Here is a 27,424-nt window from a genome sequence, read left to right as displayed (position 1 = left end):
GGCTCCTAATAAAAAGTTACGTGACGGTATTTAGCCTCTCGTTAGGTACCATTAGACACACTTGAGAGATAAAAAGTCCTCTGCCCCCCCCCCCCCCTAAAAAAATGTTAATTACACCGATGAAAATGCTTGTTAGAGATAGCGTTTTATTGTCGGTGCGCAATACTTTTTATAATTTTTTAAGTCGAAAAAACATTATGGAAAAGCATCATTGATGTGGACGAAAACGGCACAAAAGGCACAGGGATCAAAGTGCAGATTTATGAGAAATGTATTTCCTCTTAACATTAATTATATTTTTAGAAAACAAAGTAAATCCTTATTCTATGTAATAGTATGGGGATTAGTTTTCTCCTTAGGCGGGGGATGAAGGTTTTTTACAATTTTGCTGAGTGAGGAAGTGCGTATAAAGAAAATTAAATTTCGTGATATAAAAGTATTTAAGGACAAAGTGCTCTCCAGTTGTTAATTTTTGGACAGGTAGAATTGATTAATCCACTAATTTTTCTCAAACTTAAATTGCATCATTTAATATTTTATTGATCCGATGGTGCTAATAATCCACCCAAGTGATACGATATTCATGCTTTAGTTCAGTCCACTTAGAAACTCTGAACAGACGCATGCTCAATTGCATCCCATCGCATTGAAGGCGCTGTTCAAACTTCAATGCTCCTGTATTGGTCCGTAAACCGCTCCAACCCTGTTGACATGTTGCCTGTTGTTGATCGATCTCACCAATTGATGCACGAAATCAATTGTACGGAAGTGCAAATGTCACGAAATCGGAATCAATGCAGTAGTTTTCCGTTTAAAAAATAAAGTATGACAGGATAAAGTATGACAGGAAGTATGATTTTTTAATAAAGTATGACAGGAAGTCTGCGACGCGACCGACGTCGCAAACCGAGTTATGTGACAGCCGACTTACACCATCGGAATGTTCCTCACACATAATCGTCGCTCCTCTGACGTAAGGACGTAAAGGTGTTTTTGGATTTTCACATGAGCCCCAGGAAACACGGATTCAGATACTCCTTTACGTCGAATAGGCAACGACAGTTAAAAAAAAAGATGGCGTTACTCGGCGGTACGGTACCGTCGAATAAAACGTTATACGGTACCCTGACCAGCAAATCTTATAAGTATCGCTAAGGGGGGGGGGGGGGGGCAGAAGGTCATACTTCGTAAGAGAAGTATATGGGACACTAAAAAACACACCCGTCAAGGGAGATTTGTGGGTTTCCCCAGCTCCACGGAGGGGCTCATTTAAAATGGACACTAAATATTCATTATTTTTTTCACAATAACAGTTTTCGGTTCTTTTTTTCAAATTATTTGTCAATTACCTACGATATTTGTATCGTAAGTTCCTTATGGATTGACAGGATCCAGAGGGAGTGAAATTGACTGTCACCCATTAAGCTCCGAGGTTGAGTTTTTACTCTCCTCATCATCGAGAAAGACCGTACTGCACCACACGTTGTGATGGGCATAGTGGCGAGTTTCTCGAGGAGATACTTAATAGAGTGTAAAGCTGCGTCACAATGATCGATGAGATCTAGGACTTCATATTTGGAACTTAATTTTAAGTTAGCAAGAGTGGCGCACCAAAGCTCAAACTTTCTCGTTTCTCTTACTTTCTTAACTTTCTGCCTCTGCTTTCCTCCCTTTTTTTGGTTTTTTTTTTTGGGGGGGGAGGGGCTTTGAGCCCCCCAAGCCCCCCCCCCCCCTCGCTACGTTCCTGCTGGAGGCCGATTTTTGCGAGTTCATGGGGACGACCGCCCCCTGGGTCAGTTGCCTTCCACCATTCATTTTCGGCCCCAGGATGAGATGCAAAAATGTCTTCGAACAATATTCGACGAATTTTAACTATTGTTCAACGTAACGCTGATTCAATGCTTGTAACAGAAAGTTTTTAGTCGTCCAAAATTTGATGAATTATATGCTTAAGTGGAAACTATCGAATGAAATGAGCATGAGAACGTCCCTGGATTCTCGCGGGGAGATATAACGGGATGACCCAATCTGCTAAAATACATGTGTTGAAATGGGAATGTACCACCATAACGTCATGACGAAATTCATTTTATCGTCTTCAAATCCATTTTTCTACACTTTCCCATATTGCAAAAAAAAAAAGAAAAGAAAAAAGCTGCAAACTCAGCCCATATAATGAATTTTGCAGGTTTGTGCGTGCGCATTCTTTTATGATATGTATTTGTATTAATATATTTCATTCGATCAACTTCGGAGATTTCTTTAAAAAATATCACGAGTTAAAACTGAATGAAATATGTTTAAAACATCTGAATGACTCCGATGTGCCACAGTGCCATGTGCAATTTTCAAGAAGGGTGGGATACTGATGGACTAGTATTTTGGTGGGAGATCATCACCCCAGTCCATTTGCCAAATGTCTCCACACTTGGGAGACGTTGAGAACACATACGCCTCGGGCCCAGTAGGCTTTCACGACTTTGCTCCGGTGCACTCGCCCCATCTACGAGTCACCACCATCTAGGTTACACATCAGCACCTAGTGGCTGAGCTGGACCGACAATGGCCCAACAATGGTCACCATGACCGTCACCGTCTACCAGGACAACCAGCAAACCTGGAGCACGGCTGAAATCCACTTTACGTGACATACTAATTCAGTACCTAGAATTTGTCTCGACTATCCTTAGCAGGATAAGAAATGTGCCAGTAGGCGGTCTGGGCAAAGGACTGGGAAGATCTCCGACGGGTGTAGGTTATCACAAATGACCTGACCGAATCTGATTTTGGACATACGTCCGCGATATGTACCTTTATAAAAAACTGAGATCTGGGGACTTTATGTGATACTGTGATACTGTAAAAAGCGCGGTAAAAAATTATTAGGTCCATAGACCTGACGAGAAGGAAAGTTCCTGGCTTCCCCATTTTCAGATCGGGAGGAGGGCCGCCCCAACTTGCTGGCGTAACAGAAACGCGGGCGCCCTCTACCGAAGAGCGGCTGAACTTGTTTGCGGCCGGTGTATGCTCCGTTGCAGCCTGAGAAATTGAAGGCGACTTTCAGGCTCCTCTGCTACTCAAAATTAGTAATATCCTACTCAATATTACCTAGTAATAAAAAATTCCCCATTTCCCATTTAAACATGCGTATTTCAGTAGATTAGATCATTTTACCTTAATTTCTCCAATAATTGTTCAATTCATGGACCAAAGGTATCCTCGCGTTCAGTTTACTAAGTACTTCCCACTTAAACACAGAATTCATCAAATTTCAGACACCTGCAAATTCTCAATTGCTAGATTGTAGTGTCAACAACAGTCTTTGTCTCCAATAACATCAACTGATGTAATGCCGTAGAAAGTAGAAAGAAGATTGATTCAAGTTGTTCACGTTTGATGTTCAAACGTTGATCTCAGGATATAACAAGTCATGAAAATTTTAAGTATGAAAGCTTTTATTTTACAATTCTGACTAATTAGCATGATTAGTTGCGTAAAAATACGTAAAATTATGCTGAGATAAAACTTCAAAATCATTGAACAACTTTTAAAAGGATTCTTCAGAAGAGAGAGGGCAAATTGATCTTGTCTCTCTCTTGCTTGATAAAATTGTTGCAAACTTTTTGTTCGGATTGTAAAATTAGGAATGAATTGGACCGAGTTCATCAGAAAGGAACCAACTCACATTTTCGAAAAAATTGAGTTAAGAATATTTTCGAGTTCCACTTGTCGTATATATTCCCCTGCCAAAAACTCAAAAGTCGAAAAAAAAATGTGTCTGTGTTAAGAGGAGTTGAAGTTTACTTTTTACATTGAGCCTTATGAAGTAAAAAAACTTCAAACCTCCTTTCCTCAGTTTCAACTTTATGTGGGTTGGTTCCTTTCTGTTAAACTCGGTCCAATTTGAACCCTTCCAAATGTGCTCACCATGATTTTAATCATTTTCCCTGAGAAACAAATGTTTGTTTTCTCTTGCAAAAGTTTCCAACAGACCCAGTTGACATCTTTTATCATATTTTTATTGTTCTTTTAAAAGATTAGATATATAATATACAATGCTTTGCGATGAGAAAATCCAAATTTCATGTGACTACATATATATTTTGTTCTCTTGAGTATTCATGAGTAATTGACCAGTAATATAAAATGAGAGACAAAGGAATGAACTCGTTTTTTTCTTTGCTGACAACTTAATTTTTTCTTTTTATTATGAATCTACATAAACTTAAAATTTAAAATAAAATTCTAGGAATTATAAAAACATTTATTTCAGTTCATAACTGGCCCTTCAGAACATGATATGCAGAGGCTTTACAGTGATAGCTAGTTATAATTGTTACCTGTAAAAGGAAGAGAGAAAATTATGGAGATAGATGTTAAAAGTAGATAAAAACAGCACTAGAAGGAGGGGAGTTTATAAAGCTATTGGGGAGTATCCTCTCTTCAAAAATAAAATGTAATTTTTTTTAAAAGAAAAGAGTTGTTGAAGTAATTTCCATAAATTATTGAGACATTAACCACAATTAAAAACCAGTGTCTTATTCATTTCATTAAGCATAATTGTTCCTTAAGGGCCAATATACAAGCTACACACTCAAACACTTTGACAAATGTTTCCTCTTCAAAATTTCATTCATAGAACAGTTTCCACAAAGAAAATTATGGCAATTAACTCCCAACCAAGATATTAATGTTTTTATTTGACGTTGGTTACGAATTATTTGAATTTCCCACTCATGTGAAAAACCAGAGCCTACTTGAGCCAAATCGCGCACCATGAGGGTTTTGGCAGGCTTCTCAATAAGAAGTGTTCCTTCTCTACCCTGAGTACTTAGTTGGTAAACAGCGAGCAATATCTGAGCTACAGCACCAATATTGAGGTTGCCACATTTTCAAACTGCTAAAACTGTCACGGTAACGTTCAGTGAGCTATTTGACACGAGCAGATCATGTTCTTTTTTTTACATGACGGGGAAATTTGAAAAACGTTAATATCTTGGCTCTGGGTTACTTCCCATAATTCTCGTTGCACAGATTATGTTCTACATAAAATTGAGATGAGAAAGCAAACATCATAGTGCTTAAATTCTCACTTGTCCAGTGGCACATTGTGAAGGTAGAGAAAAACAATTTGGGAGAAATCTAAAAGGAGAAGGAAATGACATGAAGAGGACAGGGGAAAAGTACTGGCTCACAGGTGATCTCTTCCCATATAAACTTTGAATTATAAGAAATTAGATTTAATAGGTATGCTTTGCAGTTCAGAGATGAAAATTTCATAATAGATGATGAATATTTTCCGTCATTCTTCCATGAAATCAACAAATGTGTCAGGACTAGCTCATTTTAAAATAAGGGCGAATTGAATATTAAAAAATAACATCATTTAAATAACCATACCTTGAAATGTGTAGAAGGACAACAGTCTTGTTCATCTGTGGAACCACTTTTTTTTTCTTTTCTTTTCTTAAAAAAATACGGCCTTCATTTCAACTATCATATTATTGACAGCAAGTCTGGCTGTGGTCCACTGATTTTTAAAATTTGCTATTTACAAGTATTGACTACAAATAAAGAATTCTTTGATACAAATATGACCATAGGCTCTTTTAGATAAGACACACCAATTGTCTGATTTAATGGGACCTAAAAACGGAGCAGGACATTAAGCACGGAGCAGGTTCTTTTCCTGGCAATTTTTCAGCATAGCGGGCAAAAAGCAGGTTGTGAATCATCTTTGGGAGCCCATGGTAATTATTTACAATCAAGTATAAAAATAAATTTTACAGCTAAAGAAATAAATCAACGGTCACCGATGATAACTTTCAAATTTGATTGCAGAGTTTCCAGTTGAGCTCTTAAACCTTCATCTAAGAACGGCAAATCTTCTGCTAAAAGTCCTTGATTTGGCAGGATTGAAAGAATCTGAAAAGGAAAAAGGTCAAATGCTGTAATCAAAGAGAAGGTAATATAATTTTGGGGAGAGCAAAATTCATGTAGTTTAGGGTAAAAGAGAATTTATGTCCGGTCAACAGGGTTCCAGCTAGGAGTATACAAAATTCCTGACAAGAACATCAGTACTTTCCTGATCTTTGTTAGCCTGATTAGTCAGGCATCAACTAAGACCTGGTTTTTTTTTCATCATTATGTTTGACCTTAAAAAATGGCCAGCATTTTTCGGCACAAGTTTACTACCTGAAAATTCAAGAAAATCTTAATTTGATCCGCAAGTCAAATTGGTTTGAACAGGCACTGGGATTCCATAACTAGGGGACTGAAAAATTAAGGAACTTCCATTTTGAGTTGTGACAATCTTCATCAGCTGTCTTCATTACCATTCCCCTTTTTAATTCAAAATTTCTTTAGCGCTTTGATTTTTTATTGGATCTTAAAAATTAATCTATTTGATAAGGTCTCTGATGCCTGATGCATTATGCACTCGGAAACATTATTTTCGATCCATCCAAAAATCACCATGCCGAACAGCCTACTTTGCTAAACCAACAGTTTCAGATGTATTTCGTATCCATCAAAAGTTGCTTTTAACTCACATGAAATAAGCACTTTGATTATTAACTACTTAGCAGGTCACTCCAAGAAATGCTAAATCTTTTTATCATTATTGGATGGAGCAGCAATAAAATGTGTTCTATTGCTAAAATTGACAATTTTCATAATTAGACAATGATATCGTCATCAAGATCATACATTTAATATTTGCCCAAAAATGAGCGAGAGAAAGGATAATAATTTCAAACTTACGTTTCCATCTGGTAATGGAACACAGACTGACGGAATTTCCTCGCGAGGGATAGCAGAGACCATGAGCGGTGAGCCTGTGATGGACATTGCAAACTCTCCTGCTCGTGGGCGACGAATTATTGATAAGGGAGTGTCTATATTTACTTTTGGGGTTACTGGAAGCATGTTGGGCGTTGGCCTGGCATTTAATGGTGTCTGTAAAAAAGAAAACAATTAAAAAAAGAACTAGTATATGCTACATGGTTAATTTCAACAAGGGGTGTTGAAGCTATATATGGCAGGAAATTCAAACGCGCAGCCCTTACAAAACGAGAATTCGTGGACTTGGTAATGAAAGGGCTCATAGCATGAAAAATATGAAAGTTGGTCATTTCATTGGTCATTTTTGAAAAGAAATGTAAGTTGTCCCGTTTAGAGACCTGTTTTTACAAAATGAGTGTTTCTTTTCAATCCTTTGCATTAATAGCTCTCTGTCTTGCATTTTCGTGACATTAAACAGACAATATAATTTTGTGAAGAATTCTGACAACAATTATTGGCTAAAAAGGTACACTCTAACAGGCTACATTTTGTAATGAAGAGCTACTGTCTAAGGCTCATACATTAAAGCACCCATCTAGAGAAGGAAAGTTATGACATTAAAGGTGTCTCTAAAATGAGAACGAAATACCAATTCTTTATAATAAAATGCAGTCTAAATATACTGTCTCATGCTGATACATGCTTCAAACCAACGTTGTTGGATACAAATAGTTTGTTCCCACGTACTGTGACACAGATCAGTGGCAAAGGAGCAAGATTAATTTTTAAAAAATTTGAAGTTGGATATGGATACTGACCACAAATTTACTGGTAGATGTTTGCTGCTGAATTCTTAAGCTATTCCTGGTTTTCCCTGAAATTCAACACAGAAGAGAAGGAATAATTAAAAACGTATAAAGAGACGGAATGCACTTGGCGTCAAAGTCATTGGTTGGATTGCATCTCGCATGAGTGCATCTATTTGTTAACATTAACAAGCATCAGAGAAAACGTGACCATCCACGGGAAAAGAGATTAGAGTCCACAAAAAAAAAAAAAAAAAACAACTCAAAATTCAGTTGTTGATGTCAAGAAATAGAGGATGAGTTTTATTGACTTTTTAGGTCAAAAGCACCAAAAACTTTTACACCAAACAAAGATTTGTGTTTCTTTGAATTATCAAGGTAAACAGCATAAAAATGGGAACCCTGGTTGATTATTATATGTACATTTAATATAGTAATATTGTACATTTATAATATTGTATACATGTATAATATTTTTCTCAAGGTTATCAACTATTGCAGTGCAAAGATGCAGAAAGCTTCAACAAGATAAGACCAGCCTGATCACAAGAGACAAAGGATGGAAAGAACCATATATTAACAGGAGCGAATAAGGAGAGTCTGCTCAATTTCATGATTATTTTTTTTTTTTTTTTTTTTTTTAATTTAAGAGGAAAGTAATCATGAGGTTGAGTTAAACAAAGAGAAAGTCAACTGGATTTGCAGGGAGGCTTGGAACTTTCTACAGCATTGTAGCAGCGCATACTACGATATCTTCAACCTAGATTTCATCGATCAGCGATATGCTCTTTTGACCTAAACTGTTGCAAAATGTACTTCATTGATAAAACCATGTGGAAGAATCATGGCATGTAGGTAGACATAAATGCTGTATTCATAGTAGTTTTCAGGGAGCACTATATTCGATAATAATGAATATAAAAGTTTGCTTTCACACAGACCATTTCATTGACCTCTGACTTGTAGGTTTCAACTAACAGACGCGATTATATAACTTGCACAACTCCCCCACAATTCACAACTTCAGCTACTTCAGTGACCTCGGCAGCACCTAGTTTAACTAACTACATGCTAGCAATGGCAGGACTGACTATCGTATACCAATAACACTAGATAGAGAGCAAAATAGGTGAGTGAGGTAAGGTCTGCGTAAAATTCAGGATTGCTGATAAAGGCATTTAAAATTTTGCAGACTGACTTAGAACATAATAGATTGATTGAAAGAGCTCTTCACTTACCGGCTGGTTGTTTAAAGACATCTTTATCAGTCTGCTTCACAGTTTTTGCTTTGATCGATTTTGACAAGAGTGGCATATTTGTTCTATCTTGCATAACACTAGAATTAACTGACACAATCTTCTGCAAAAAGTACAATATAAAGTTTTAATAATATTGAGGAAAAATTGAATTTTTATATTTACAGCAAATCATCTCTAATTGGTACACATTTTTATCATCTGTTAACAAAATCTGCATAGTTTGTTAACAAAATCATAGACAAATTCATATAACAAAAGACATTCAATTTGTACAAAGGTCATTGAAGTTAGCGCATCTGTCATAACTTGGACTTTTAAAGTGTCCTTTTGTACTTGTCTTTCTGCACCAAAAATATTTTTCTGAGACTAACTTCTTCACCTACTGTGCAGTTTTGTATGTGTCTTGATTATTTTCATTTTTTCGAGTTGGTGTGTTTTCGTTCCCACTGATTCACTTAAGGGCTCTTGGTGAGATCAAATTAATACATATCTTCGAAAAATACGGCTTATAAGAATTACTTACTTGAGCTGAGGTGGGGATTTTCGTTGCAGATGCAGGGGCAGGAGGCTGATAGTTTGCTAACTGAAAATAAAAAAAAATTGGGATTAAAATTTACAAAAGAGGAAGGGAAAAAAACACTGCATGGTTCCGACAACTGCTGGCCTCATAGGTGCCTAGCAATACAACAATCACAGACTGGTCGAAGCGACTAAAATGGCGCTTGTGACACCCTTCAAAGCCACTGAATACAATTGACATGGCGTGGTTGTTAAAGAGCTTTGTCTAGAAAGCGGATTTTTAAACAGCTAAAATAATAATTTGGTTAAGAATTTGTAAGAGTTTCTAGTTGCAGAATCATAATATACTCTTGATATTCTGGAATCAATAGCTTAGTTTGAAATTTTGTGAAAGAAGGCCCTTTTGCCTATGAATAGTCACAAATGGATTACATTTTGCAATTAAGAACTATAAATTTCAGCCCGGCTTAAAAACAACGTATGTGCTCTTAGTTTCCCTTTGCACATAGGTGTTTTTTTCAGATGAGTTAGACTTTATAGCTCCAACTTGCAAAATGCAGTCACAAATAATGAAACAAAATACAGAACTTTATTGAGGAGCAGAGATGAAAAGGTCTTCTAGTATACCAGTTTAGAAATAAAAGTGCTATTTCCTTACCAATTGACAAATGGGTTTTTGAAGATCAGCAGCAAATTTGATTTTAAATCGTGCAATCGTTCTCATGACGTTATTTTTTTGCAATTTGTGTGCCATGGTAAGCTCATTCAGATGCTGATTAACTAAATAACAAAAACAAAAAATCATGTGACAAAACTTTGGGGAAGTAAAAAAAAAAGTGTAAGGTTACAGCAAATGATTAAAGCCGACAGCTTAGTTATGGCTAACTAGGACGTTCAAGTATTTCGCAAGTCATTTTAGCTACCTTTTGGAACACAGAAAACCGCAAAAATAACTCAGAAAAATTAATTCTTTTGGAAAATATATTTATATATATTTTTTTCTTTTTCTTTAGGAAAACTCTTGGCGATGAAAAAGTAGTAAAAATTTCTTAAAATTAGAAAGAAAGTTGAAAAAAAGGAATCAATTTCCATCTACATAGAAAAATTTTGTTTTTGTTTTTCCTGCATATTTTAATACTACTATGTACTTATGTATTTTCATTTTCTCTGTAAATTGACTACAAAAAATAAATTTTAAATTGGCTAAGTCATAATTTGTGCTTAAAAGCATCAACACACTCAATTACACCTTACAATTTTGGTAGGAAATAATGCCCAGGCAAAAAGACTGATTTGTTGCCAACCAAGGAGTGCCGTTGAATTTCCCATCTTTCTAAGGGTGCTTTCCAGTATTGTGGTTGATTTAACCATGTCTTTTGTTCCTTGCAAAAATCAAATGTGGCTATGGTTAAATCCATCAGTCCTTTTTTTTCTGTGTTCAAAACTTATTTTCAGACATTTATGTTAGACATTGACAATAATTAAATTTGTATTATCTACAAACAGACGATCTGATTTGTTATTTTTTGCAGAAAGTTGTACACTGTCATTCCTTAAAATCTGTTCGGTACTAGTAATCAAACTGCTGATTGGGAAGATTTAATTGCGAAATTAGAAGGAGAATAGGTGCCAGAGATAAATCGATGGTGTAAGTCTGCAGTCACATAACTCGGTTTGCAACGTCGCAGACTTCCTGTCATTCTTTATTTTTTAAACGGAGAACTACTCAACAGCAATTCTTTAAAACTGCCGTGATTTTTCTTCTCTGTGCGAAGAAAATTCTGCATGAACTTCAAGGAATGATGTCAATTTGCTCTCCTTAAAATCAATAACATAGAGGCGGAGATTTTCAGACACTGCAAACGAGATTTGTGATTGCGGACTTAAGCCGTTGAAATGCCTACATGAGACTTGTGGCCATGCCATCTCATAGGTAGTAAAAATGATTGAATTCAGAAGGCAAAAAAAACTCACACTGCTCTTTTATATCTTTCCTCATAGATTCTAGAGTTTTTACCGCCGGGCCTGGAACTGCAAATCCATCACTGTCACATGTTATATTCCCTGATGACAAAGTAGAGGCTCTAGATACCATAGATCTTTTTCTGGTTGATGATCGAGTTGAGGCTCTCGAACCTTTCGAGACTTTCTTTGTTCGCACCATCTTGTTCCTAAAACAAGGAAAACTATGATTAGTGAGATACTTGAGGGAATATTGCCCTTCAAGGGAGGTAATTGTGACAGCTAGACAAGATCAACCTGCAAAAAGCTTCCTACACCATACCACGAAATGTGGCGCAGGCTAAATTTCAATATTTTTTTAAAATGATGTTCCTGACAGCTTCCTGACCATGATGAGCTTTTAAAATCAAACTCCCTGCATGTGAATCTCAAGAAAGCAGGGCTTAAAAGTGATTCTTTTTTTGCATTTTTACTTGTATTAAGTATCTACTTTTATTTTATTTATTTTATTATAACAAAACAAAATTACCTATAATAATAATCATATTTAAACTGGCAAGACCCTCCTGTAAGCAATGCTGCTTTTGTGGAGGGCTGTATACAGAGATATAACAACACAGAGGAACCGGCAAAATATTTAACATGAGGTAGCCCTGCCTGGTAGGTAAACTAAACAGTCTATAAAGTAATAGTACAATAAGCGAAGAAAAATAAAATTGAATCTGCTACATGCAAAAGAAATTTAAGAGAAAAGAATGCACAGATGATGTGTAGGTCACTAAGGTGAAGCTATAGGGAAAAACATTTAGGAACAAAGTGTAAAATACCTACATTTTACAATAACAATTTAACTACAAGATTAATGAATTCCTAAATTAAATAAAACTATTTATAATAAAACTTGGTAAAAATGTTTGAACATCTGATTAGTGATTGGTAGGATCTTTTGAGTTCTCCCAAGCTGGGAAGATGAGACTGATAAAAAGAATCAAACTGGTTCGAATGATAACAGCGTGTGGATTTGATAAGAAATCGCAACTTCCATCAAGATATCGCGAACTTCATTCCTGGTTCCACCTGATATGAAATCAAAATATTACCGGGAATGTCCTGAGACTGCTTTCACCGCAGACCTGCTAAAACTAGATGAGACCCGACAGGGTCCCAGTGATGGAACAACCAAGTAAGCGTCTTCCGCAAATCACCAATGGTGTGGTGATGAACTGGCCCACCAGGACATGGGGCCTTAAGTACCTTGACTGTAAGGGGACAAATAGATTTTGGCAGGTTGGTATTCCCGTGTCTTTGAGTTCATCAATAGGGCTTTTTTTTTTTATTGCGGAACAGGGTGGATCGCAGTGGAACGCACTGGATCGGAATCCTGAGCAATCCGGATCGATCCAAAGTGTTCCAAGTGATAAAAAAATCCAAACTTGGAATTTGGTTTGATTTGTTATTGTTTTGATTTGTTGGAGATGGCAACTTCCTCGCATTAGATTAGGATCACAGTGGATCGCGAGCTTGCCCCACTTTGAAAGAGCAATCCACCCTGATTCACCTGGAACGCTTGGATCACGGCTGAGGAACGGAATAAAAAAATACCAATATTCATCGCGATCCACATAAAAAAAAAGCCCTTATGATACACCGCAGTCATTACTACTTTTACTTATGAATTTTTGAGTAATTAGGGAATGACTAATTTAAGGTTAGAAGGTGTAACACTGCTACTTTTAGATGGGCATATAAGTAGGTATACTGTGTGAATATTGGCGAGTGCAATCACTGCTAACCATGAGTAGTCGCTAAGCAGTGCTAAACTACAGTGCAGTTTAGAATATAGAATGGGTAGCTGAAAGCCCATAGATTACAGATTGGTAATTACTGAAACTTGAAAATTACTGTTGTAGGGATTGAGCACTCAAGAGGCTCTTAGGAGCAGATCATGAGCAACTGACTTATCCCTAAGAGGTGAAATAATGTTTCGTCACTCTTATTCGTTTCATAGGAACAGCACTCATACATGACAGCCACTCTGTACTGGTGCAGTCAATGGATGAAAGGAAGAAAGCGAAAATCATGTATGATTCATCTCCCGTCTTAGCGCAAAGCGAAAAGAAAATCACCGTTACATGGCGCACAAGTAGGACCTTAAACAGAGTGCTTTGCTGGATTCATTTCTATTCAATTGATAATTAAGAACAGTGGGAATGTTTTAAAAAAACTTTACCGTCAAGTTTAGGAAGCTTATTAAGATGATTCAAGACAATCAACACTCCAGTATTCTAATGGCATGGAAGGTAAACGTTTGCCGGCGTACCAAAGGATAATATAAAACAATAACACGAGATTACGCTCGATTTAAACGCGATCACAAGTTGATGGAAGAAATACTGGGGAAATATTAGAAATTAAAAGAAAAGCCTCGTGAAATGGTCTGGCTGTTGGGGGGCAGGCGATAAAACACAAACTTTTAAATCCTAACCTCACCCACAGGTGGCTTTTGTCTAAATTTTAACCGCCAAAAAAGCGAGCGGCATTACATGATTGGCCAATTTATGAAGCGCGAAACTCGACGAGATTTAAAATAATACTAATGGTGGTTCTAAATTTGTGATCGTATAATTCGTTGGTGTTCTTACAGAGGTAAAGAAAAAAGCTTTATTGTTGAAAACATTCAAAGCAGTTGTTAAAATTTTATTGACAGGCAACATTTTCGTACTGGCTACAGCTTGGAAAGTTGGAAATTCTTTTTGAAACAAGTCTAAGTCCACTTTTGATTGGCTTATGGACTAAACCGTTGCACTCACTGACGTCATTAAGATGGCGACGCTTACGTCGGCCTTGGACTTGGCATTGAACTTTCCAAAACGAACTTTCATTGTTTATCAACATCAACATTGCAGCTGCAATGCAAGGTCTTTGAACAATGAAGTGCGAATGGGATCGGTATCGGTGCGATTGTGCTGAATTAAATACTTATTAGTTTATGTTTAACGTAGCTTAAGCGTCCTCTACTATTAAGTTTGATCAGTCATCGCACAATGTTTTAGTTTTTCGAAAAAACATCCCTATATCCTACTCTAGATTTTATTGTTTACTGCTCAATCTCGTCTACTCACCTACTCGTCACGCCCTTAGATTTGATGAACTAAAGAGCATTGTTTCGGCTGTTAAATGATTCAAGGTGAGGTTTGATTACTTTTTATGTCACCTTAATTTAATCCTTCCAAAAGGCATCATTCCCTCTCAAGGAGGAAGTTACATTTCATAGTGGAATGTTTGTTACGTTACATGCAGTAGAATTTGCATTGTGGTGTTATTATTTATTAGGTATTAGGTATTTCAAATAAAAGCACCTATATGGTACTTGACTTTAATCCTCCGTTCACTCAAAAGTAGAAAGAAGTTTTCAATGTATTCTCTCCTCCAACAAAATTTTCTAAAATAATTTTCTCCTCACACTCATATGTGAAGAGAGTGAAGTCTGTTGCGGATCTCCTGAATATCGCAAGTGCAATCTCCACTATATTCTAATCTAGCTGGACTTAAATTGCTTTAGATCCTTTCTCTCCTCTGTTGGAGATGAGAACAACGGACTTATTGATTCTATTACTGAAAGTTGTAGATTAAATTTCCCTCTTGCGGAAGTAGGAACTTTAGTTAACATTTTGTCCCTGTTTTGCTATTCCTGCGTGTGCTTACTGGCAGGGCTGGATTCAAGGGGGAATTTATGACCACGGCCCATGGTAAAAAACATAGGGGGGTGGCAAATTTTGTGATTTTTCTAAACGTAGGTACTGAAAAAAAAAATTACGAACGAGAAAGGGCGGCAAAATCTCTCATTTGGCAAGAATAAAATTATATTAAATGCTAATTTTTTCACTTTTCGATGGTGCAAGGGGTAGCAGCTTCATTTATTCTGTCTAATATCTTATGCACACTCATGTCCCCCCCCCCCCCTCTAGCATGCCCATTATTGGTGTTTTAAAATGGATGAGAAGGGAGTGGCAAAATACAGGTGAGTGATAGGTAAATCTGGCAGCCTATATTAAGCAACAACTTATAGTTAAGACAACAGTAAAATATGAAACTGGCAGAGGCAAACCTATCTTTGCAGCAATTACAGAAAGTTAAGTAATCTTATACCGTACGCCCATTAGTGCCGCAATCTTTTGTCAAGACTTTGCTGATCAATGTCTCATCATAGAAACATACCGAGATAGGGTAGCACCTGATCATACTGCAACTTCTGCCCCTGCCCCAGTGATGGTTTTATAAATGGACTGAGGCTGTCATCATTCTAATGATAGAACATACCACATATACTCTAATATACAAGGTGATCACCTTTTTCCAAGGAAGAATAGGCAAAGAAACTGGCAGGCACAATTTCTGCTTTTCATTCCCTCACCCTGAAACAATTAGTGATTATACATTTCTTTTCTTTTTAGATGAAAGGATACAAAGTAACAGACGCAAAATGGACAAAAATTGTGGGTATTGCTGCCAATTCTTTATCAGAACTTGTATTGAAAGGCTGTAAAAAATTGAATGTAAGTATATTTTAGTCAGTTACTTACTTACTATCTAAATAATCAAAGGGTCAAATGATAAAAAATCCTCTCATGCACACATTTTTAATCGAATTAAGATTGTGGAGTGCTTTTTCCATTACTGTAGAATGAAATAAATAAAAGAAGTGGAAAAGAAACAAAATGAATGGTAGGGATACAAAATAAGCCAAATTATTAATTGAACAGAAGGCACTAATACTTAAAGGAACAGACAAAAATAATTGTCAAAGTATATGGGTCAGTGGCAAGGAATCTTTGCAGGGTTGTAGAATAGTTTTCCTCATGTAAAATTTTGTGAAAAACATTGATGAAGCATATCGATGGTGAAAGTACCAGACCACGTATCTCGGTTTGTGCTTTCATACTTCATTTTTTTAATGGAAAACTACTTAAAGTTAATTCTTGAAAACTTCCCTGATTTTTCTTCTCTGTGCAAAAAAAACTGTGAAAATTTCAAGAAATAATATTGATTTGTTCTCCTTCAAAAAATGAAATAGGAACGAATATTTTTTAAACGCCGCAAACGAGATGGTAGTTTCACCGTCGATATTATCTCGAGAGGCTAGACAGCAGGACCTTCTCTGAGGAGGGGTTTTCAACCAAAAGTTAAATCAATGTAATTTTTCATGGTTATAGCTTCTGACCATAGTATCTTCGTCTGTTCGTTGATTGAGATTGATTCTGTATTTGCTGCTTAGTGAAAATTGGGTTTTGATTTCAGATTACATTTTGTGAAGGCATCAAAGCTGTCTTACATGATGGCACAGAAGTTGACTCGGAAAGTTATTTTAAGACTCTTCCATCACAGTCCTTGTTAATCATTCAGGAGCCTGGGAAGGATGTGCTCACAGGTATTCTAATCCTCCTCTGTTTTATAGAATAAATAAGACCCTCATTCGTTGGTGGCAACAGATACCACCTGAAATTCAGATGCAAAGAACTTGGTTTTAATTTTTAATTCTACTATTTCAATGTTTTTATTTTCAATTTTTTTTTTTTTTTTGTTGTATATATATCGTTTTGTTGAACTTGGGAAGCTGGAGACTTACAGACTCAAGGAAAGATATAAACATGAAATTCAGTGAAAAAACACATACTGCATCAAGAAGAGGAGTATGAAATCCAAAAGTTACAAGGCTGAATAGCTAAGTATAGAGGCTCTTATAAAGAATAAACTGGATTGCAAGAAACTGTCCAGCATTTTGGAACTTTGTGCACACCCTAAATTGGTAATAGCTCATAATGGCAAAATGGACTTTGCTAAAACATGTAAAGAACAAAACTAAGACTGGGGGGTAGAGAGAAAGCAAAAACCTGTATCTGAACATACATGAAAATAAAGAAAGCCAAAACTAAAAAACTCAAACTCACAAAAATGAATTAAAATTGCCTCAAGTACACTCATGTTTATGTGCGAGGATAGAGGTGTGAATTGCTGCAGAGAAATTATATTGAGGAATATCAGTCTTCAAGCTTGGTTTGACTTTTATCCAGGCTTCGTTCAAAAAAGTATAAAAACCAAGCAACTTTCCAAAGAACAGATCCCAGGAAAACACATTACAAGTTTTAACTATTGTTCACTGACCTTTGGGGACGACTCATATTTAAATAAAGTCATTAGTCATTAAAATTTGCACCCTTCAGAATGCAAATTCGGCCGTAGACGAAGCTTAAATAGATATTATCAAGCGTTGTGAGAGAATGTTTAATCGGGTCTCTTGGAAATTGACTAGAGATGGTTATAGGCTTTGGAATTTTTTTTAGAATCAGACAAATTAATAGGGATATGGTGAGGCACTAGCACTAATCCTGTTCCAGTTTCTTATTTATTGGAAAATCCTAGTAGAAGTATGTTTTGGGTGAAAAATGCAGCTCGAATTCTGACATTTGTGTGTCTATAACATTCAGTATGCTGTATTTTTAGGTGCACAGACTGAATTTTATTCTATAATTGACCAATTTTTCTTCTGGAAAACCGTCTGGGAGGGGTTTTTGAGTGAATTACCTGTGAGTTTCCTTGACCTATTGTCTTTTCTGCTGGAAACATGCCCAAGTCCATGATCAGTACCATGGTTCCTTGGTCTCTGCATAATGGTTCAGAATTTAAGTGTAAGTATCGAGGGTGGACAGAAATTATTCAATATTATCATAAGGTTTTTCTTTTGCAGGTGCCAATTTGATTTATAATGCTTTGACACTGCTGAATCTTGAGTGTTTGAAAGCTGGAGAGCTTGTAAATCAATTTTTCACAGAAAATATCAAGGAAAAGGTGAGGGAATTGGCAAAGGTTCTGGACGAAGAAGATGGGGACAAAACTCTGGTCAGCAAAAAAGTAGAAGATCCAGAATGGTTCGCAGGTATTCTACTCAGTCAACTTTTCATGCAGAAACAGGGCCTAATTCATGTACAATAAGTTAATCAAGCTGCAACTTGTGTTTTTTTCATTTTATAGGAAATAATATAGGAGAGAGATAAGAAAATCGCACAAATTTGTTGAAGAAGTACTCCTTCCAGCAATTTGTAAGAGTAACAGGTTGCGATAATCTGTAAAATTTCATGTAGAAAATAACTGATGGGGCAAAAATTTGAATATTTACTTCGAAGTAGTTCATATTGACTGTGAAACTACAAAAAGTAAATTTAATTCCGGTGTTTCAAAGTCTCTATTCTTATTTTATTTAAGGGGCGGTCCCTGAAGTACGTAACGCACTTTTTTTAATTAAATAGGATTTTGGCTATTTAATTATTATTATTATTATTATTTTTTTTTTTTTTTTTTTTTTTTTTTTTTTTTTTTGCATATTTTATGTAGTATTCCGTAAGCGGGCTGAGGTACCTTAAAGAGTTTGAACCAGAATTCACAGGAGAATTGTAATACATTTTACTCTATCTCATAAACTTAAATTGCTTTAACAGTTTGATAAGCTTAAATAAAGTTTAAAATGTAAAATTTGGCAGAAAAATGAACATGGAAATGCTCTAACTTAGACCTCATCTTACAAAAACTCCCCCATAAAACCTCAATCAATGTATCAGTTTTTCCCCCTTTACTTTAATCATTATTTTTGTGACTGTTGCAGGATTAGACACCAACTCTACTACCAAGGAAGATTTCATGTTTCGACGATGTCAGGATCGAATAAGAGGTTACTTGTACAAGTCGAAGAGTGACATCACAAAATCAAAAACATACAACCAGGACTTTGTCGCCAAAACCAATCTACTAAAGAGTTTCCAATATTTTTCTAGTCAGCTTCAAAAGGATAAACATTTTGGATTTTATTTTGACAGGAGTAGTAAAAAGGCAATGTGTAACAATAAAGGTGATTTTTATTGTATGGGGCCGTGGAATGAAGAGAAGTGCTTGCATGGTGAAAAAGGGCATATCATCAATCCGTACCAAAGCAGAGAAGCTCGGATTGTTTTTTCAACCTGGAATCTAGATCATTGGTAGGTTTTTTCTTGACATTATGCTAACTTATTCAGGAGTAATGCTTTGTGATTCAATAAGGAAAGAAGAAAATGGCTAAGAATGTAATTTATTGACATGCATGTGTATGTACCAAACAAATAGTTACTAGAATCCAGGCCAAATAAGTTAACGAGCTTTTAAACTGCAACAGAGGATTATCTGATGTCACTTTAGGATGGCAAATAAATGCAAGAATCAAGGATTCTGTCGCAGTTTATAAGTGTGTAACCTTATTTAGCAAGGGCTCTGAAAAAAATTTGCTCTCTTTCAGCTAGAGTCAAAACATACACAGTGAAATGGCTCTAAAATAACGTTTACAGTGATGTATGTGCAATGTGCACGCTAACAAAAGGTCGTGTTGGCTGAAGAAAAGTCCAAGTCTGATAAATCTAAGAGTTGCCTGAATAGAACTTGATCTGAACTTAAAAATTTTTTAGTAGTCATCATGTGAAGATCGGTAGTGGGCAGATAACTTTTAACTCTGCAATCCAGATGCATTTCCATCTTGTTTTTGAACAGTAGATGATGGAGAAATCGAATGTTCTTTTACTTAAGCTATAGAAAAATTTTAAGGGAGAGCGGGTTTTAATTTAATGCATGCTCTACATGGTAGATGTTAATATTGTCTTTTTGTTCTTACAGGATTGAAAGATCCAGATCAGTACTCCCCGCACTGTTGAATGCATCGGAACTAGTAAAGGATGGTAATTATGAAATCAACAATGAATATTTTTACTCCCTTCTTTTCACATCAAAAAATCTAAAATTGGTCCACATCGTTTGCCATGACAAAGGAGAGCACAAAACAGCGAAGTGTGATCCACTTTTGACCATCTGTAAGTTGGATAAAAAAAGCAAGTCAAAGTCCTAAAATATATTTAATTTGAAATTTTTTCTGCTCATCCATGATGAGTAATTAGTGCATGAAGCATTATCAAATGGTGCTCAATCGATTTGACTAATCAATATGCTAATCATTATTAGTGTAGCCAATCTAGTCAAAGTAGTGTTCCCCTTATAACAACAGCGGTTTGTGCAAAAACTGCTGTGAGCTCGTCTCAGAGGATTTCATATTTTCATTTGTCTTGACAAGGATCGTTAATTCACAAGTCAAAGATATGCTGGATATTGTATGTACTGTAGTACACCTGAAAACACTCTTACCAGTACTGAATTTTGCTCTTCATCAGCAAATGTATCTTCTTTAATAAAATATCCTAAAAATTTAATGTCCAAGACTACTGTAGCTTCTGCAATTGGTTTTTTCTGCACTTGAATTTTTATCAATCAATTCTGCTTGTGAAGCTCAATGGGAGCATTTAGAAATAAAAAGGATATTCGACTTTGAGGCGCTTTTGCACAAACCTCTTTGTCTGTACTTGTGTTGTTTTAATGGTAGCTTCTTAGCCCCCTTCAAGACTATTTTCATATTGTGATTGAATTTTTTAACATAAAAGGATTTAGCTAGAAATAAAAGTGTTGTCTGATTAGTGATGTCCTTATCAAGGGTGATATTTTGTAAAAATATCTGAATGACAATTATGCAAGTATGTTTTATATGATTTTTCTTTTAAAAATTATCATTGATTTCAAACTTTTAAGAATCAATCACCGAATCAATAATTTTCGCTAAGTTTGGTGTGATGATTAGGGGCTGTTTAAAGTTTTTACAATACGTAACATACGTTTACATGAAAAAAGTCAAAATTTGATTAACTTTTGTCAAGTTTATGTGCTAAGTGACTATATCAAGTTACGTACTTTGATTTAATGCTTTCGAATCAAATACTTTCATTGAACCATCTTTGTTCATCTTAAGTTTGTAGAAAAAGATCCCTAGATCTTTCATTTTAAGGAAAAATATTATGATGTATCTTTCTTTAAAGGCCCATGATCTCTCTTGAAAAGAAGTACAATTCTCACTGATCTCTTTTTCCTCCTAAAAAGATAACTTTTTTTTATCGATCTCTGTGTTATTGAAGAACATTCTACTCAAATATTACGTTGATAGGTCTGATATATACTTGTTTTTATAAATTGGTTTCTTATGAGGGAGTAACTTACTCTTGATAAGTTGATTTCTTTATACTCTTAGGTAATGAACTTCCCTCTGTTTCTGAGAGTCAATAATACCCCAGAACAAAGCAGGACATTTACTAGGCAGTCAGTTTCATTCTGCTGAGACTGACTCCTAATTTTCACTGAAGTAACAAAGTTATAATCCCTCTGAAATTAGTACATTCCATAGGGAAAAGTTCTTTTTGGGATGAACGTGAAATTAATTTTTGTCAACTGACAAAGGCATTGTAAATTTTTGACATCTTTTGATGATTTTATCTGATTATTTTAAACCCTTGTTCGTCGGTCATCTAAACGACTGGTTCCCCAACCTCTTTCAGTCAACCAAATTCCTAATGTGTTCCCATCGCATAACTTATGCATAAAACACACAGCACATTCCGAAGTGTTTTTTACAATCAAATTGACCTTTAATTTTTCCTCCTTAAATAAGGACTCTTTCAATTTTCCAACTCTGAGTGAAGGATATTGAAAATAGTGAAAAATTCAAATTTTTCATTGAAATATCTCACTAAAATCATGTTTTCCAAAGTTTGACTTCAGTTTTTAGAAATCCCAATCATTGATTTTGAATTCAAAGAGTCAGTTTTATGAGATGATTTAATGTTCCTTGGTCTATTTGTACCTAATAACCTCTAATGTTTAGCAGTTCTTTTATCCACCTTTGTATTAGGGATAAAATTACTGAAAAATTCTTCATTTTTGTGAATGTTAATTTTTTATGGACTCGAATAAGCAATAATCTGATCTTTTTTGTAATTTCAAAGTATTTGTCAAACAATTTAGCAGCAGTGTTAGCCTAACAGCACTTTTAATTTTGGACGGTCGGCCCTAGGCGAAACTGACAAATGGATATCAGACAGTAGAGTGATCAATTTATTTGTCGACAAGTTATGATCTTGTACCTCTCTGAAAACTCTCCGGAAGTTTTCCTCTCTAGCTCAAACTAGTCGCATAATTTCTGATCCCAGTTCCAAAATGAGTCTGAGGACACTTATCAGGTGCAGGCGCCTGATAGTGCACCTATCACTCCAATAACGGCTTGTGCCATTGCGAATGTGTTGATTTAATTTTTTAAGAAGCAGTAAACTCTGGAGGCATTGTATAAGGCGCACACGTTTGTTTAATGTTCAGGTTTTTTTTTTTTTTGTTTCTCAAATATCTGTCGATATTATTTTTATTAATTTTTTTCTTTGACAAAGACAAGGCAATAATTGTCGTAATTTAAGGCCTACAATGAATTAGTGGTTTTTCCCTTGCAATTCTGAGGGGTGCAAAAAATGTGTAGGGGTTCCTTCTTCACTCTTGTAGCATTTAGGTTAGCGAAAGAAATAACAAGTGAACAAATTTGAATGAATCGATAACCTCACATCATCTATCTTGATAATTATTGTTGTGTTGATTTGAAGATCAAGCAATTTTGTTACAGATTATGGGAAACGTAAAACTGCACTCAGGAAATAGTTACGTCATTAGATGTGCCAATAAGTAATCACTATTGCAGCATATCGATGGCTAAGGTTGAAAAATTCATAACTCTATTGTTATGTCTAAGGCTCCATGATCTTGATGTTTTTTCCTGTAAGAAAACTAATCAAAATTCATAATAGTTGATTCTTTAAAGTAAGTAGAAACGTGCAGTTGAACAATTGGAGCCTTGCTTATTTTGACTTGGGAACATGCTGAGATGAACAGTATTAGATAATGTTAAAAATAAAAGAAGAAGAGCCAACACGCTGTGGAAGTATGTCATTTTACTCACACTAGTGGGTTACATTGCTGAGGCCTTTCGGTTGTACACAACTATCTTCAAGGACACTACGTATAAGCAGACAAGCAAAAAAAGGCCTGCAAGGCCTCGGCAATGAAACCAACTAATGTGAGTAAAATGACGTATTCCTACAGCGTTTTGGCTCTTCGTATTTTATTTTTAAAATTTTGACTTTAGCCACAGATATATCAAGATAAAAGTGAGCCAGTAGTATGGAGAGGTTTTGGAAGGGTCACACTCCTGAGAGAGGTGAGGATCTAAAGCCCTTCAGCCCCTCATCTACGTGTCCCTTATTTAGGAAGGAAAACACAGTGTAGATCCCCAGATAACCCCCTTATTTTGGCCTAAGTAGTTACAATACCTAAATAATACCTAGTACCTAAATAAAATAACAAAATAGGTAGTTGTTATGGCATTTCTTACATAACTATCTTAGTCAGCTAATATTGATTACATGTTAGAGCTTTTTAATCAAAAGACTTATTTTTTTATCTCAATCTTCTTGTACATGGTTTCCAATAATATTTTATAATTTTGAGGTGAAACATCCTTCAGTTCGTTGAGCAGCCTGTAAAGTGGAACTAAGACATTCCAGTATTTTGATGATCTCCTTACAGATGTGTTTCAAGCATTATGGTTTACACATAAGTGAATGATCAGATATTCACAAAAATGTGACTGTTCAGAGGAAAATTGATCATAGCATGGAGAAACTTTTACGTGAGATTCTGGTACCACAGCTTCCAAGAGAATGTTCCAAAAATTGTGCACTTAAAAGGCACAAAAATGTGAAACTTAATTAGAGTTTTTAAGCTTTAAAGTTTGCAGCTCAAACAAAGTGATTTGAAGTTTTAATCTGTCCTGAGTAAGGCTTGAAGGCAACTTTACAGTCTTTGTTCGCAGCATATAATTGAACTGAACTGTTCTGCATGCAATGGAGTGTTTATCACCAGTTATTCAATTGTCTGTTTCAACTAATCAAAAATTTTCCTCTGTAGTAAGAGATCCTTTTTCCTGTGAACGGTTACAAACGATAGATTTAGATGAACATTCATATAGAGAGGTAGTAATAAAATTTTACCGAGGAATAAATACAAACGCAGGTATGCATTTGTTATCTTCAGTCATTATATTACATTAATAAATAAAATGAGACTGATAAACAGTGAAATTCTTCCAATTTATAACTGATGTTGAGACATTGGCTCGCAATATTTAAAAACTTAAGCTTAATGCACTTATTAAAAATTCACTGTTAAAGTTTCGAAAAAGTTAACATAACTATCAACTCTTGGTTACATTTTCTATTTCAATTGAACACATGAATATTTAGTGCTAAAGTTGAGGTTGAATTTTTCATAAAATGATCATTTATTTAATCAGTTCTTGAAGTGATGCTGCTTGAACTGCAGTTGTTTTAATCGCAAAGAGGGACATAATGTATGGAAGAATCCGACCCCAAATAATGATTTTCTACAATATTTTATTACATTTGCTGTTATTATTTTGTTTACTACTGCTTGAATAGCATTTGTGTTTACGTACAATGTAGTTATTGCTGTTATTAGTGTAAGTGATATTAAGTACTAAACGCCTTCCAGCGCGTCTTTTAGATCTTAGTATATAAATCTTAAAAATATTATACATACAAAGCTGTGAATGTGACTTAATTACCAAAAATAAATGTTCAATTCTATATCATTGAGAGTTTTGGTGCCCCTCTTCTTTTTTACTTCCCCACCCATAATTTTTTTCCGGGGAGGGGTAATATATACTTATCGCGAGCTTCTCAAGACCTCATTTACTATGAAAAATTTACTCCTCTAAATTTTTTAAATAAAAAATTAAGTATTAATGCAATAATGCATTACATACTATCAGGAGGCACTTTAATGACTGTAGAGCCTGTGCTCTATTTTCAAATGATGTGGTATTCCTGTTCCTGAGCAGCAGCGAGGGAACGCAAGTAGGAAAGTTTCCGTCCAGGAACCTCAAAGATCATCTAGATTCGATGACATATATGCATTAGCTATCCTGCACACAAGGTTTCTCTTACGGACAAGTCAAAAAATTTACTCTACTTTAAATACTACTCTACTTCAAATAGTTGGAAAACACGTCCACAGTAGGACCTAATGGTGAAGAATTGCAGATGGGTGAGCTGTGGAGTTTGGCACCAAAAGATCCACGATCTTTAATAACAGTCTGTGAATTCTTCCAGTGCCAAGAGTCAAAGCTCGCTAGACGAAGACTGCAGTTTTAGATGGTTCATCCAGATGGGTTGCGGGGCTTGAACAAAAGTTGGCGAATCTGGTAACTTGGCCTCGGTAGAACTCTGATCAGTAGACTTATTACCTGAAAGTGGAAAGAATGCTGACAGCGTTAATGCCACATCATCACAACATGAAAAAGTTAACTGGGCGAGCACACTAGATAGCAAAAAAACTTAAAAGCATACAGGATACTGTACAAGAATGAGGGAACGTCTAGTTGGATGTTCTATTTCACGGGCATGTTAAGAGCTGAGGAGGTCTGTAAGGATGGAAACAGGAATAAGCGGTGAATGAACCTCTTGATAAAAAGGTTCGACCAACACTCTGAGATCAAGTACTTGGGTACTTGATGAGAGATAGCGAGGAAACATTTAACCCGCCTGCATGTTCTACGTGTGAGGATTGATTCAAGTTGTAGAAGGCATGTTTGGGAAAAAATGAAGAGCAATCAAATGATATTTTTCCCGCCTGAATGGATGTTGTGCAATAATTAATTAAGTAGAGCAAAGCCGCATGTTTGTAGGTTAGATCAAGAACACTTGGATGCACTTTCGTTACCGACCGTCTTGGGCAAGAAAAGATTTGGCAGACGGATTTATTTTTAGCTGCTAATAATAAGTCGAAGCTTATACTCACGGATAGAGAGGGTAATTTCCGCCCCTCGTATCTTCCTTCCTAATTTTTATAATTTCTCCACACCCGGAAACTCTCACACATCACATCACATGCTAATGTTGCATCACATGGACCAGGATCATAATAACATGCGCGCGCATGGACGAAAGTTCGCGCGGGAAGTTTTGGCGGGAACGTCCAAAACTACTTAGGAGGGGGGGGAACCGAGAGGTGCTGGCACAATAATTGGGGTTGAAGTGCACGCCCCAGGTCCTTATTCTTAAATATCCCGCAATTTTCAGCATACTCACATACCCGTGATACTACATTTGACATGAATTTGACCTCATGACCAGTATCACAGCTGCGGCGACGGGATCCTTTCGAGTTCAGCACGTCCAAAATGTGATACAGATAGTTTTTTGATACATGGCCCACTGTGAAAAGAAAATTGAATTAGTAACTTAAAAAAATTAAAACAATTTAAAAATTGATAACACGATGTATAAAATTTTCGTTCTTTTTTCACTGAGAGTGCCTGGAATTCGCGTAGGAACATTTATCTCAAATAGGACAAAATAAAAAATTGAAGGCATCTATCAAAATTTACAGTCCTTCAAAATGAGCTATCCGCGTGATTTTGCTAAGAATCGACCTTGGCCCCTAGCCCCCCCCCCCCCAATTCTAGCATACCCCAAAATCGTTTGGCGTGCATAATGAGACCACAGCTATGGTCTTCGCTGCACATTTTGAATGAAATTGCGAACAGATAGATTCTGAGATATGGCTGTGGACAGATTTGGGGGACGCCGGCAGGGCCGGATTTTCCTACTTGCCGCCCATGGGCCGCCTGTATTTTGCCGCCCCCTTCTCATTCGTTTTGAAATATCAATAAAAACCATCAAGTGAACGTGCCAGCGGGGGAGGGGTGCATAAGACGCGTTTACTCGTGTTGGACACATTTTTTGGGAAAGCTCTGTCAACACTACCAGCAAAAAGTCACGGAACTCGAAAGTCAAGTTTCGTAAACCTATCTCTAATGGACAAGGCCTTCCATTCATAAGAAATGAACGAAAAAATTATGAAAGAACAAACACTTTGGTTTAATGATTTTAACTTCCGCCGCCGCGCCGCGCCGACCGCACCGTGTTTGGCGCAATGCGTGAAGTATTCACGCAGTCTTGTAGGCGCTATGTGTTTCACGCTGATCGCACTGTGTTTGGCGCAATGCGTGAAGCATTCGTGCATTCTTGTCGGCGCTATCCGTTTCACGCTGGCCACAAGAACCGCACTGTGTTTGATGCAATG

The 27,424-nt window shown here is 36.1% G+C and overlaps 2 protein-coding genes across 2 annotated transcripts; one reads left to right on the top strand and one right to left on the bottom strand.

The window, feature by feature from the left end:
• Positions 1-4,080: 4,080 nt before the first annotated feature.
• LOC109030149 (uncharacterized) lies at positions 4,081-13,824 on the bottom strand. The gene is made up of 8 exons (XM_019040975.2): positions 13,560-13,824; positions 11,342-11,538; positions 10,026-10,147; positions 9,372-9,431; positions 8,828-8,948; positions 7,602-7,657; positions 6,763-6,957; positions 4,081-5,925 (listed from the first exon to the last, which is right to left on the bottom strand). Exons 2-8 carry the CDS (start codon positions 11,529-11,531, stop codon positions 5,803-5,805), a joined length of 867 nt encoding a protein of 288 aa, XP_018896520.2. The 5' UTR covers positions 11,532-11,538; positions 13,560-13,824; the 3' UTR covers positions 4,081-5,802.
• Positions 13,825-14,220: 396 nt separating this feature from the next.
• On the top strand, positions 14,221-24,935 carry Drep4 (DNA fragmentation factor-related protein 4). The gene is made up of 6 exons (XM_019040986.2): positions 14,221-14,516; positions 15,784-15,885; positions 16,628-16,757; positions 18,075-18,263; positions 18,987-19,356; positions 20,021-24,935. Exons 2-6 carry the CDS (start codon positions 15,784-15,786, stop codon positions 20,247-20,249), a joined length of 1,020 nt encoding a protein of 339 aa, XP_018896531.2. The 5' UTR covers positions 14,221-14,516; the 3' UTR covers positions 20,250-24,935.
• The last annotated feature ends 2,489 nt before the right edge of the window (positions 24,936-27,424 follow it).

This window comes from Bemisia tabaci, chromosome 2 (genome assembly GCF_918797505.1).
Source record: "Bemisia tabaci chromosome 2, PGI_BMITA_v3".
NCBI lineage: Eukaryota > Metazoa > Arthropoda > Insecta > Hemiptera > Aleyrodidae > Bemisia > Bemisia tabaci.
Note: the sequence above shows the minus strand (reverse complement) of the source record. Positions and strands in the feature narration are given on the sequence as shown.

What these genes read in the sequence shown, in the direction of transcription:
- Drep4 (XM_019040986.2), top strand. Translation starts at nt 15,784, where the DNA reads ATGAAAGGATACAAAGTAACAGACGCAAAATGGACAAAAATTGTGGGT. An exon ending in AAGGCTGTAAAAAATTGAAT is followed by an intron (nt 15,886 to 16,627) that starts GTAAGTATATTT and finishes TTTTGATTTCAG; the next exon opens with ATTACATTTTGTGAAGGCAT. An exon ending in AGATCCAGAATGGTTCGCAG is followed by an intron (nt 18,264 to 18,986) that starts GTATTCTACTCA and finishes TGACTGTTGCAG; the next exon opens with GATTAGACACCAACTCTACT.
- LOC109030149 (XM_019040975.2), bottom strand. Translation starts at nt 11,531, where the DNA reads ATGGTGCGAACAAAGAAAGTCTCGAAAGGTTCGAGAGCCTCAACTCGA. An exon ending in TGTCTTTAAACAACCAGCCG is followed by an intron (nt 7,658 to 8,827) that starts GTAAGTGAAGAG and finishes GTTGAATTTCAG; the next exon opens with GGAAAACCAGGAATAGCTTA. An exon ending in CATCTACCAGTAAATTTGTG is followed by an intron (nt 6,958 to 7,601) that starts GTCAGTATCCAT and finishes TCTTTTTTACAG; the next exon opens with ACACCATTAAATGCCAGGCC.